Source organism: Triticum aestivum, chromosome 5D (assembly GCF_018294505.1).
Source record: "Triticum aestivum cultivar Chinese Spring chromosome 5D, IWGSC CS RefSeq v2.1, whole genome shotgun sequence".
NCBI lineage: Eukaryota > Viridiplantae > Streptophyta > Magnoliopsida > Poales > Poaceae > Triticum > Triticum aestivum.
The window spans coordinates 545833947-545845965 of record NC_057808.1 but is presented as its reverse complement, the minus strand read 5'-3'; the positions used below and the strand labels follow the sequence as shown (position 1 = coordinate 545845965).

The following is a 12019-nucleotide window of genomic DNA, read 5'->3' as shown; positions in this document are numbered from 1 at the left end:
ACACCACAGACCTTAAATAAAGGAAAAATAACAATCAGGCCCCGAAGATACACGTGTAGATCAACATCAACACGCGTCAAAAGCTTCGAGTCGAACTGCCACGACGACAAAGAGTGCCAACCACGCGTCTGGCCAGGAACCTCGTTGCCGACCACCACCGAGAGCATCGGCCATGCATGCTCGCCACCGGGAAAACCAGGACGACACCAGCCCAACTGCCTCCGAAGTTTTCAGTCTGCTACCCTCCCGTGCTCCTCGCTTCTCTCACGCCAGTCCAGCAGCCGAGAGGAATCCAGTGCCGCACAAATACACTTCAATCCAATCCAATGCACCCATGATCCAAGCAACCACCAAATCGAAGCTAACCATGCTTCTGAGCCACTAGCAGCACGCCAGCAGCACGCCGGAGGGGGAGTCGACGAGGAGGAGGAGGATCCATCGATCTGGCCGCGTGGTGGATGTGCCGCTCCCCGTGCAGTCCAGACCGACGGCCCGCACGCCGGGGGTGAGAAGCCGAGCTTAGGAGGCCGCCGCGTCGAGCGCGCCTCTCCATCCATCGGCCTCCGAATCCCGACCATGGAATCGCCGCCGCTGAAGCTCAACGTCGGCCGAGGTGAGGACAGAATCAGCGCGCTCCCCGACGAACTCCTCCTCCGGACGCTCGAGCGCCTCGCCCTGCGCGACGCCGTCCGCGCCGGCGCAGTCTCAACGCGGTGGCGGCACCTCCCTCACCAGCTCTCGCTCGTGGCGCTCGGCATCCGCCACTTCCGCCGCGCCACGCTGGCCGAGACCATGGACGCGTTCGCGGCCGCTTTACTCTCCGTGTGCCCTCCGGCCGAGCGCCACTGCGAATGCCAGCGCAGCTATGCCATCAAGGACCTCCGCCTCTGCTTCTACCCTTCGGCCCCTCACCTGAGCTCCATCGGCCGCACCGTTGAGGACGTCCTCAGCTGCGGCAGGACCGAATCCCTCGAATTTCTGATATCCCTGCTGCCCGGGGAATACACTCCCTCGCAGCTCGCCGAGTTCGGGCAGCAATTGATGTCCTTCTCCCGTGCCTACCAGGATGCTTTCCGGTGCCTCACAAGGCTATCCCTCAAGGGCCTTGCTTTCGGGGACTCAGACGTCAACGACCTCATTAGAGCTTGCGATAAGCTCAAGTGCCTCACACTGATATCCTGCAGACTAGTTCATCGCCACTCTGTCCTCAAGATTGACACACCGTTTTCTGGGCTCCAGGAGCTCGAGTTCATCCACTTTGTGTGCAGGAGGATCGAGCTCATCTCTGTCCCCAAGCTCAGTAAAGTGAACTGCCACTGGTCCTTGAAGAACCCTCCGGTTCGCTTCGGCTATGTTCCCGAGCTTTGCGAAGTCAGCCTCACTCGTCAGCCCAAGGTGTGGAAGGCGCCATTCCTGCTGAGCAAGTGCTTGTCAAGGAGTGCAACGAACTTGTCGAAATTGCATCTCAATTTTTGCCACCAAATGGTAAAGCTAATTTCTTTGTCCCATATAAATTTCTTCTACGCACAGATCATATGTTCTTCTCTACCAATTTCAGTTGTATATTTGTGTTCCTTTTCTTCTTGCAGATTTGGATTCAGCCGGAACAACCGAACCAGCTCGCTGTTATATTCAGCAACCTAACGGATGTGGGGCTTTTCTGTATCTTTCCTGAGTGTGATCTGAGCTGGACCCTGTTTATCCTTGAAGCTGCACCTGCCCTGCAGAAGTTTCATGTAACTCTGTTACTCTACCTTCTTTTGTAATTTGTCTAGTATGACGGGTTTTCGAACAACCAGCTTTAACAATACACCAGCAAAGCTAATCTGATTTACAAACACTCACCAACTCTAATCTATCACAAATCTTGCAAGTAGTGCATACAGGTCGCATAGTAATTGGGATATATTGAACACATGGATATTATTATTGTATATGAACTATAGTGAAATGCCAACGGTAGTTCTGATGCTCCATTTAAGATTTGCAGAGGGACAATGTCCATGCAAGACGGAAAAATATCATGTTAGATCGTACCTCATTTTAGAGTAACTGAAGCATATTCGCATGTCTTACTTGGCCTATGATTTAGTTCATGCAAGTTCGTCCAAACTTAGATACTAATATTGAGTATGTTGCTAATTTATAAATGGTAGATATATTTAATATCAATTGTTATTACATCGTCCTGTATGCGTTGGTGTCAAGTTTAATTAACACGCCGTATTTATTTTCTATGTCCTTGCATGAAGTTATCTCGAGCTCGACCATGCGCCAAAGTGTCCGAGGAAGGTGCGGAGAAGACGAACGTGGTGTGGGGACCATCCAATGGTTTCAAGCACTTCAACTTGAAATGGCTGGAGATTCAAGGGCTCGAGGAGGAAGGCAAGGTCACAAATTATATAAGGCTAGTCATGGAACGAGCTGTGGGGTTGAAGAAAATCGTGCTGCTTGGAGAACCCCCATGCGAGGACTGCACCGACTGTGAAATAAAATCCCAGGTGGATGAAGCAAGCAGACGTCGGGTTAAGGAGGAACTTGCCCATGAATCCTCCTCGTCCGTGGAGATAATAATGCGCTGAAAGATATGGTGAAGGAATGATGGGTCTCATAGCGCTCACAGGCTTTTGCACGCCTTCAGTCGTAATTTTAATTCTAGTTGTCAAAGGCCTTAGGATACTTGGTTCGTGTGAACCTCGCAATGTAGTAGCTGAATTATTTGTGTGCTGCAATCTGGAATTCTGGATGCATGTTTCTCTCTTTGAATTTACCGAAAAATTGCCTGCCATGACTTGTTGTACTTGATTGGTGTGCACCTACTGCATGCTGTTTTGTATCTGCTGGGGGCATCACTGAAACTCTTTGACTTGTTGAGGCTCTCCCTTTTCAGAAGGGAAAAGTCCAAAACAAACCCTGAACTTTTAGACGAAAGCCAAATCAAACCTTAAACTTTAAAGCCCTAAAATCAGCACATTCCGGTCTATTTTAAACCTTGAGGGCTTTTCCAAACAGAAATTGTCCATGTGGCAGCTCAAATCCGAGATTGTCTGCTGCTCACTGGGCCGGCCCACCAGATAGGAAGCGAGTTTTTTTTAACACGCGGCGTAAAAGTTCTTTCTTTTTCTTAACGCGTGATGTAATAATTCCAAATCAAAGATGACTTCCGTGCAGTCGAACTTAGGATCTGGCAGGGTTGACCTCATTCTGCTAGCCACTACACAAAACATAAGTAGAACCCAAGTGTTGAACTTTGGAAACATTCTTCAGGGGCAAAGAAGTATTGAAAACGTATTCTTTTCTGAAATCCCCTAACATTTTATAAAGTGGTAGAACTTTTTGAAAATTCTGAATCCTTTTGAAGAACCAATATTTTTTTAAAAAACAATCAATTTTGAAAAAAGCAAACACTTTTTAAAACATAAACATTTTTTTAAACCGGAACAAAAATTTCAAGTTCGAACACTTTCTGAAACCTGAACAAAAAATTAAAGTCAGAACACTTTTTGAAACATAAACATTTTCTGAAACTGAACATAATTTTAAAGTGCGAAAGCTTTTTGAATATTTTAAAAATAGGAACAAATTTTGAAATCTGAAAAAAGGTGTGATAAAAAAATTATGACATCTAAAAAATATCACGAGTTTTAAATAATGTACGGGCCATTTCAAACAAAGGTTTATACAGTGTAAAATAATATTCGTGTGGTTCAAAAACAAATTCGTACATTCAAAAAAATGTAACGGTTCAAGAATGTTCACGAGTTTCAAAAATGTGTTCATGCGATTTTAAGAAAAAGTGTGTACAATGTAAAAAAAAGTGTTTGCGTGTTGTAAGAAAATGTGTCGCGCCCTTAACAGAATATATACGTCACATGTGTTTGAAAAAGTGTATACAATTTTAAAATGTTGAACAATGAAAAGAATGTTCGTGTAGTTTTATAAAATGCTTATTGGCATTAAGAAAATGTAAAATGTCTATTTGGAATAATATTACCATGTATTAAGATTTTTTTTAAACATGTATTTTTTAGAATGTACGAAATGTATTTTAAAATGTCCAAGTTTATCAAAAAATATTTCATGTGTGCCTTAAAAATGTACATTGGGTGCTGAGTAAAATTAGACATGTGTGAATAAAACAGAAAAACTAGAGCAGAGCGCCGCGAGCGACTACGCTACTGGGCCGGCCCAGTTCAACAAATACGAGCTAAATCCTCTCAAGGTTCAAAATAGACCGGGATTAGAGAGTTTGGTGTGCTGATTTCAGGGATTGGGAGTTCAAGGTTTGATTTAGCTTTCACCTAGAAATTCAAGGTTTGTTTTGGACTTTTTCCTTCTACTTAATGGTGTCGCCGCAGTTGCCTCCAGTCCGATCCCATCGGCTGATCAGATTGCTGCCCGAGGACGCAACAGCCACGGACCGCAGTGCCGTTCGTTGCTTCAATCAGGATTCAGGAACACCCCCACGCTTGGACTACCGATTATGTTTTAATCTCCAAGAGCAAGGTTTTCTTTTCAATTTATGTTCTTGTATTTGAATGATCTACTCATCCGGTAATCCTTGCTATTCGAAACTAATTACATTTCATTTGATCACCTGCATTCTGTTAGGTTTTCTTCCTGAATCTTCATCATGACTACTAGAATTAGGAAGTATAATTCTGGTGCTGAAGAGCGTAAGAAGAAACAAAGACCGAAAGTTGAGGCTAAATCTCAAACTAGTGTACTTGATAGATACTTTGTGAGAGACTCTCAACTTGATTCTGAAAATCGAACTGCAGATGTTAATGTCAATGATGTTTGTGATGATAATGCTGTAGAGGTTGAACATGAGGTTAGTTTATTGCTTTACTACCCCATTACGTTTTTAGCATTGGTATTTGATATTTGCATAAATATTGTACAAAATAAAACAGACTTGAAATTATACAATAAAGTGAGAGTGTGCTCCACGCACAGTAATTCAGAATTTTGGGCCCTGCATCTGTGCATTCATACTCATGTTGTGTCCAATGTAAGATTAATCAATCATTGATCGATGTAGTGGATACCGCAGAGCTAGCTCATTCCCTCAATTTCTCCAGAGTTGTGTGGGATACGTCCTACACGTACTTTCCCCCACTTTAGGGAACGCGAATGTTCTACTCCCGAGCTCAGTAAAATCAAAAAACATGAAAAGAAATTCAAAAAATTATGAATTTTTTGGTGTGTGAAACATTGACAAATGTTTGTTGGCTTGCAAAATTTCAACATCATATGACATTCATGAAAATCGTGGAAAATAACAAAATCGATGCTCCAATTTGTTTGAAAATAACATTTTGGGGCATTGATTTTTTTTTGGCCATGATTTGCACGAATGTCATATGGTGATGAAATTTTGCAAGCCAACAAACATTTTGTCAATGTTTCACACAAAAAAATTAGAGTTTTTATAAAATAACAATTATTGTTAATTTTACTGTTTACCGAGCTCACATGAGCTCGGGCTTAGAACAACTACTTTAGGTCCTTTTCACAACGTCTCTTGGTCACACCCATACATGCATGATAGTCCAAAACAGAAACTCATCAGCCACCTCCACTATGTGGTTGCTACTCCACCAGAGGAAATATTCTCGCGCGCGGCAAGAGGGCAAAACTGGCTCAACATATTGAAGCTCTCGCTCAATCTCATCGACAAAGACGGGAGGAGGAGAAGAAGAAGAACGACATCCGCCGCCTAGCCATCCTTCCTCACTTCCCTTGCGTGCTGCCCATTTTCCTGCCGCCGCCTCGCCGTGCTTCGTCCAAGGTGCTCCACCCATTCCCTTGCCACCACCTCGTCGAAGATCCCCCCCCCCCCATGTCTCCAAAGAACCAACGGCGCCGGCTTTCACTGCAATCACCCACCGATCGAGCACACACCCCTACACTCTCAGGTTTGCCTCCCATGCTCTCAGTCCTCCCATTCTCACAACCCTACATCCCAGAACACCAATTCCTCCTCCACCTCCCGGGGCGAGCTCGAGCTGAAGGCCGACCGATGTTCCGCCCCTGTACTGATCTACACCAATTCACCGATGCCTCCTCCCCCAACCTCACCTCGCTCAGGTATATTGCCGCCACCAGCCCTATCCCCAATCACCATGCCAAGACAATCCACATTAAATTCGGTTAGTATACTAGAAAACCAAATTTACTGTAACAGCGACAGAAACCAAAAATTCGGTTTTTTTGGTTTCAGTATCGGTTCGGTCTTTGGTTCGAAGAATTTTATGCCCACCCCTACCGTGTTGGGTGTCATCATCGACCCCACCTTCAGGCAGTTCTGCGTCGGCAAACACCAGGCAACCACCTGCCTGAGGTATGAGGTAGCATGAGGCCTGGAGTTAGCACGGGAGCGCTCTGCTGTGCCAATGCGTTGCTCCTGACCTAGAACTGGATGACATACGGGTTATGTCTTCTTGGATATACATAGATAAGAAAGACAAAATTTGACCATTTGGGGTCAATGATGAGCTATCTAACAAAACAATGATTAAAAGAAAGGTAAGTTCTGATTTGCAGAACAAAATACCAACACTAATACATTATGTGCAGGGGGCTATTGCCCCCCTCCTCCCCGCGCACTTCATCACATTTGTATTTTATTTCAATGGAATGTTTTTTAGCTAGCTAGACCAAAAGCTAATCAAATGAAGTGAAGTATGATTTAGACCTTGAAGTTATAAGTCCCTCAAGAATGAACCCTCACCTCCGAATCCCAGAAATATGTACCCTGTCCTCTCTAATCCGGTTTGCTTTTAACCTTGCGGTTCTATCCAAACCGGGATTTCCTATGTGGCGCAAAAAGGTCCGGGATGGCCGGAAGCACATGTGGATGGGTTCCATGTGTCAGCAGAAGATGGAAAGAAAAAACAAAGATAAATATATGGATTTCGGATTCCAACCGGAGATCAAGTGCATTGGCTGCAGTAGCTGCCAACCGCCCGTGATAACGATCATTAGTGTTAAAAAATTAATAGACATAGGTCTATATATTTTATATGTCTACTCCTTAAAAAAGCCAGTTGGTGGTGATGGTGTGCCTGCCTTTGTGCCATTTGGACCGTCCGATATGGAATCTAAGGATAAGAATGACCCGAGTTACTTAACTTGCATTTTAGCGAAAACACCCCGTGCATCCATCCGATAAAATTTGTAGAAGGCCTCCAAAACAGAACACAAACACTCTGGTTTCTCCTCCTCTCGCGAAACAAACGCGTCTTCGAGAACGAGTTTGAAAAAATGAGTCTTCGAGGATCGCTCCCAAATTCCTCGCCTCAGGCTTCTCCACTCTCTGCCCCGGCGACCATCAGAGTTCAGTTGGGTGAGGATTCTGCCTCTTGTACAGCTGTAGTTGGAGCTTGCAGTTAGGGTTTCAATAAATTGGATCTGGCTTTGATCTTGACTTAGTAATTTTTAGGCAGTTCGGGGTGCGACGCTGGCCAGGTGTGTAGCGCCTATCTGTGAGGCGTTGCACAGTGTAGTGTGGCGCCTTCGTGTCGGGCGCCACTAAAAAGGGTCAGCTGAGTGAAATTTTTTTAGGAGCAGTTCATTTTGTGAAATGATTTCATCCACAAATCAAAATTGTCAAATTTGCCTCCAATGACGGTGCCAATGCGTGTGCCGTCATCTGCTTACCGCCAGCCGCGTCCCTTGCGCGCTCACGAACAAGAGCAACGTCCTCTGCAGTGCAGACGAGGACTATACTATATTTATTCCGACAAACACTTCAAGCTCTGAACTGTATATGTTACCGTGACAAGGCCACCCAATCTCATTTTTTGGCTTCCTGCAAGGATACGCCATGTCATGCTGGTGGTAGCGCAATCACGCCAACACAACATCCTCCGGTGCAGCCAAGTCTTTCCTCGATGACGATTGCCACACCGCTGCAGCTGTGTTCTGCCTGCAATTCCGTCCGCCAAAGAGGTGTGCGCACATATATAACACATGCACGTCATACGAATATGACTTGATCACGTTGAGGCCGAGTTGTGTTTATTTTCCCAGCAGCTAGACAAAGTATTATCACTGTGTGGGATGCCTAGCCATCAGTCGAGGCGGTGGCCCATAGACTTTCATCCAAACCGGCCATATAAATATATTTTGGACTGTGCTTCACTATCTTCCCACACTCGCTTTTCACTGATTTTTTTTTTCTTCTCTCAAAAACCGTGGTAAATCGCTGGCGGGTTTTTCTGGTTTTTCACCGCATAATATGAAAATAAAATAAAAGTGCTTGAAAGAGGATTCAAACCTAGGTCTATGCAATACCTATTGAGCCTAATAACCAACTAAGCCACCTTTTGTTGTTGTCTATTGTAGATAAACAATGTTATTTGTACCTTTCTTATTTCTGCCATATGAGAAAAAAAATAAAGTTTGGCTTGCTAACTTTGGCATGACCAGCGTGATAACTATGGTATGAGCAACATGATAACTATACCATGATAAGGCTGATAACTACAGTACGAGAAGGTTAAGGCATGAGGAAGTATGGTAATTTAACACATAAATTACCGATGAAAATGTTTAAAAAACTTTTTTCCCTTGGATGAAAGATACCATGGTGTTTAAAATGTAAGATATTAGTTATCAAATCTGTGATGTATACATTATCATGCTTTTTACATAGAAATTACCGGGTGTATATTTTTCAACAAAAAAATTCAGGTCAAAAAATTATAATGGCGTTTGTATGTGAGTTATCAGCTTAGTATGTGTCTATTAACAAGCTATTTACATATAAATTACCGGGGTTGCCCCCCTCCCACCCCTCCCCACAGTCGCCACATTTACCAGGGTCGGGTACATAAATTATCAAGTCTGCGATGTGTGAGTTATCATGTTATTTGCATAAGAGTTATCGTGGTATGATTCAACAACTCCTCCCACCCTATCCCCGCCGATAAAGTTATCAGGATTGGGTACATAATTTATCATTTCTATGATGTGTGACTTATCATGTTATTTGCATAGAAATTACCGTGGTATGTTTCAATGACTCGCCCCCAACCCCAACCCCACCGACAAAGTTACCAGGACCGGGTACATAATTTAATGTCTATGATGTGTTAGTTATCATATTATTTGCATAGAAGTTATCGTGGTATGTTTGTTTCAACGACTCCCCCACTTCGGCCCCTCCGACAAAGTTACCAGGACTGGTAGATAATTTATCATGTTTACGATGTGTGAGTTATCATGTTATTTGCATAGAAGTTACCGTCGTACGTTTCAACGACACCCCCACCCCGACCCCTCCGACAAAGTTATCAGGTCTACCATGTATGAGTTATCATATTATTTGCACAGAAGTTACCGTGGCATGTTTCAGCGACTTGCCCCACCCCATCCTCGCCGACCAAGTTATCAGGACCGGGGTACATAAGTTATCAGGTCCGCCATGTTTGAGTTATCATGTTATTTGCACAGAAGTGACCATGGCATGTTTCAGCGACTTGCCCCACCCCCATCCTCGCCGACCAAGTTATCAAGACCGGGGTAGTCATGTTTGAGTTATCATGTTATTTGCACAGAAGTTACCGTGGTATGTTTCAACAACTCCCCCACCCCCACCCTCGCCGACAAAGTTTTTAGGATCGGGGTACATAAGTTATCAGGTCTATGAATTTTGAGTTACCATGTTATTTACACGAAAGTTAACGGAGGATATTTCATCCCCCCCCCCCCGGTCGGTAAAGTTAGCAGGAATGGGGTACCTAAGCGCGGAAAAAATCGAACACTAAATTAACTCGTTTTTATGCATACGTAGTAGAGGAGACATGTTAAATAGCCCATTTACTTTCTTTTGTTCAAGAAAGGGATCGTAGGTTAGGTGGTAGGCTAGTTGAGTTGGCTCACTAGTGCTGCAAGGATCGAATCCTCTCTTGTTCACACCAATTTTTGCATGAAAAAATCTCGAACGAAAAAAGATCTGGAGAGGGGAAAAATGGATCGGGAGGAGAGCAAGAAAATCGGATCTGGTGAACAAAAGGATTTGGAGAGGGAAAAAATGATAAATTATGTTCGCCATATCTGCACTATAGATGGAGGGTTGCACTATAGCAGTGGCCTACTCGCGGTAATCAAGTATCTACAAAATTAGCCGACCTCCAAACATAAACATGCGGCTGGCTGAGATGGTCACCGGGTATAGTCAAAGTCGATGACGGAAGTGTGCGTGCCTGTCGCTAACCACCAGTCGGCAGGTACTTAGCTTTCTCGATATATTTTACATATCACACATGTTCCATGTGGTATATGAATTGCCTCAACTGTCACACCCCTCCACATGATAAGTGTGGCATATGCTCAAAATGTCTTCTTAATAAGGTGCCCAAATTATCCTCCATTGGGCTGTATGAATATATGACAGCTAAAATTAGTACTATACAATTAATTGAGAAAATAATTAGTACAATTAATCAGAAACAATGAATGCCAATTAATCAGATAATTAAACCTTCACTATACAAGGACCCATTGGCATATCATGTGCTCTCAAATACGGAGATACATGCCCCTTAACTTCTTTTTCGATAAAGGGTGTTCTCTATTGACTCATAGCATAGCATCGAGGGATACAAATATAATGAGTACACACCTGACCTCTGCATAATTAGGATGCACATAGCCAACACAACACACACACACACACAAGATCACGCCGACAAAGAGCAAAGTCATATAAGACCAAAGCTATGCCTAGGCGGATGGAAAAGGAAAAAAAAGAAGCAATGAGAACGGCGATTGACGATGAACAACAGTGACCAAGCGCGCCAACAAAAATTTGACAACACAAGGAGTATGAGAAGGGTTCTCCAAAAAATGTGCCTCCCGAAAGGGAACGACATAGAAGCGACGCCGTCGCTGGATCCAACCACGGAAGGTCGGATCTTGGGTTTTCACCCTGAAGATCCAATCCTAGCAAACTCCGAGCAATTCCATCATCATGGTTACTACGCAAGAATGTCGTCATTTGCTAGGCATAAACAACTAGGTCCAGACTAGAGTTTTCACCCCAGAGCTCAAGAGTGGTTACTCGAGAAGTACCACCCAATCAAAGTCAAATTATGTTGTCTCGTCCACTTGCCTCCATCCCAATAGTCGCATATGCGCACGGTCCCCATGACAAGCGATGACCATGTTTGCATAGGTTGGCTGACGAGACTCTACAAGAGCCACTCGCGCAACCCGAAGAAGTCTTTGACGGGGAGGACAGATTGCTGCATTGCCAAATCCAGAGTTTAGGAAACTTCGGAGGCCCTGCACCATCCTCACAAGTGGCAGCCAAGGCTGATCTGCATGAGACGACAACACTGCTCTCTTCCACTAGCTCCATTGTCCTCACTTGTTGGCGCAGATCATACAGTTTGAAGCTTCTCAGGTGACTACTGTCCGGCCGATGATGAGCAGTATGTTGGCCAGAATTATGTTGCCACCCGACTTTTCGCCCGAGCCAGAGCAAAAGACCACCATGACCGCGCTTCCTAGTGAAGACGTGGGCGACAGCCGCGACAACTGCGCATGGCCACCGCCTCAACCTCCACTCCATGGCGGGGAAGAGAGGATCAGTTCCCACGCTCTTCCCAAGGAATTAACAGCGCACCGAGTGGCTACTTCCATTGAAATATGGCGTGCCCATGAATGATGGGCTGGTGGCGGCAAGCAGCATAGTGCCGATCTGGCCATGGCCACCTACAGCCATCCTTCCTTCGGATCCAGCTACGCGTGGAGCGCCGCCATCGCTGCAACTCCGACCTTCACAGCATCCGGCCGCTGCCTGCACCTCGCCACATGCCCACATGCCGCCCAACCTTCCAGGAGGAAGGAACGCAACTGCCGTCGTCAGCCACGCGGGCGAGCCAGACGGCGCCAACCGGCGGCGGCGAGGAGAGAACCCAAGGAAAACTGCCGGAGAAAACGGATCTAGTCGCCGCCCGAGCGGACGACGCGGGGGCAGTTAATTCTTTCCATCTCGAGAGTTTTT

At 45.0% G+C, this 12019-nt stretch overlaps 1 protein-coding gene across 1 annotated transcript; it reads left to right on the top strand.

The window, feature by feature from the left end:
• The first annotated feature begins 211 nt into the window (after nt 1-211).
• LOC123126122 (uncharacterized) lies at nt 212-2788 on the top strand. The gene is made up of 3 exons (XM_044546517.1): nt 212-1485; nt 1590-1736; nt 2253-2788. The coding sequence occupies exons 1-3, from the start codon at nt 577-579 to the stop codon at nt 2580-2582; spliced, it is 1386 nt and encodes a 461-aa protein (XP_044402452.1). The 5' UTR covers nt 212-576; the 3' UTR covers nt 2583-2788.
• Nucleotides 2789-12019: the final 9231 nt, after the last annotated feature.

Excerpts from the sequence above, each read along its gene's own strand:
- LOC123126122 (XM_044546517.1), top strand. The coding sequence starts at position 577 with ATGGAATCGCCGCCGCTGAAGCTCAACGTCGGCCGAGGTGAGGACAGA. Across the intron at positions 1,486-1,589 it reads TCAATTTTTGCCACCAAATG|ATTTGGATTCAGCCGGAACA; the intron begins GTAAAGCTAATT and ends TTCTTCTTGCAG. Across the intron at positions 1,737-2,252 it reads CTGCCCTGCAGAAGTTTCAT|TTATCTCGAGCTCGACCATG; the intron begins GTAACTCTGTTA and ends CCTTGCATGAAG.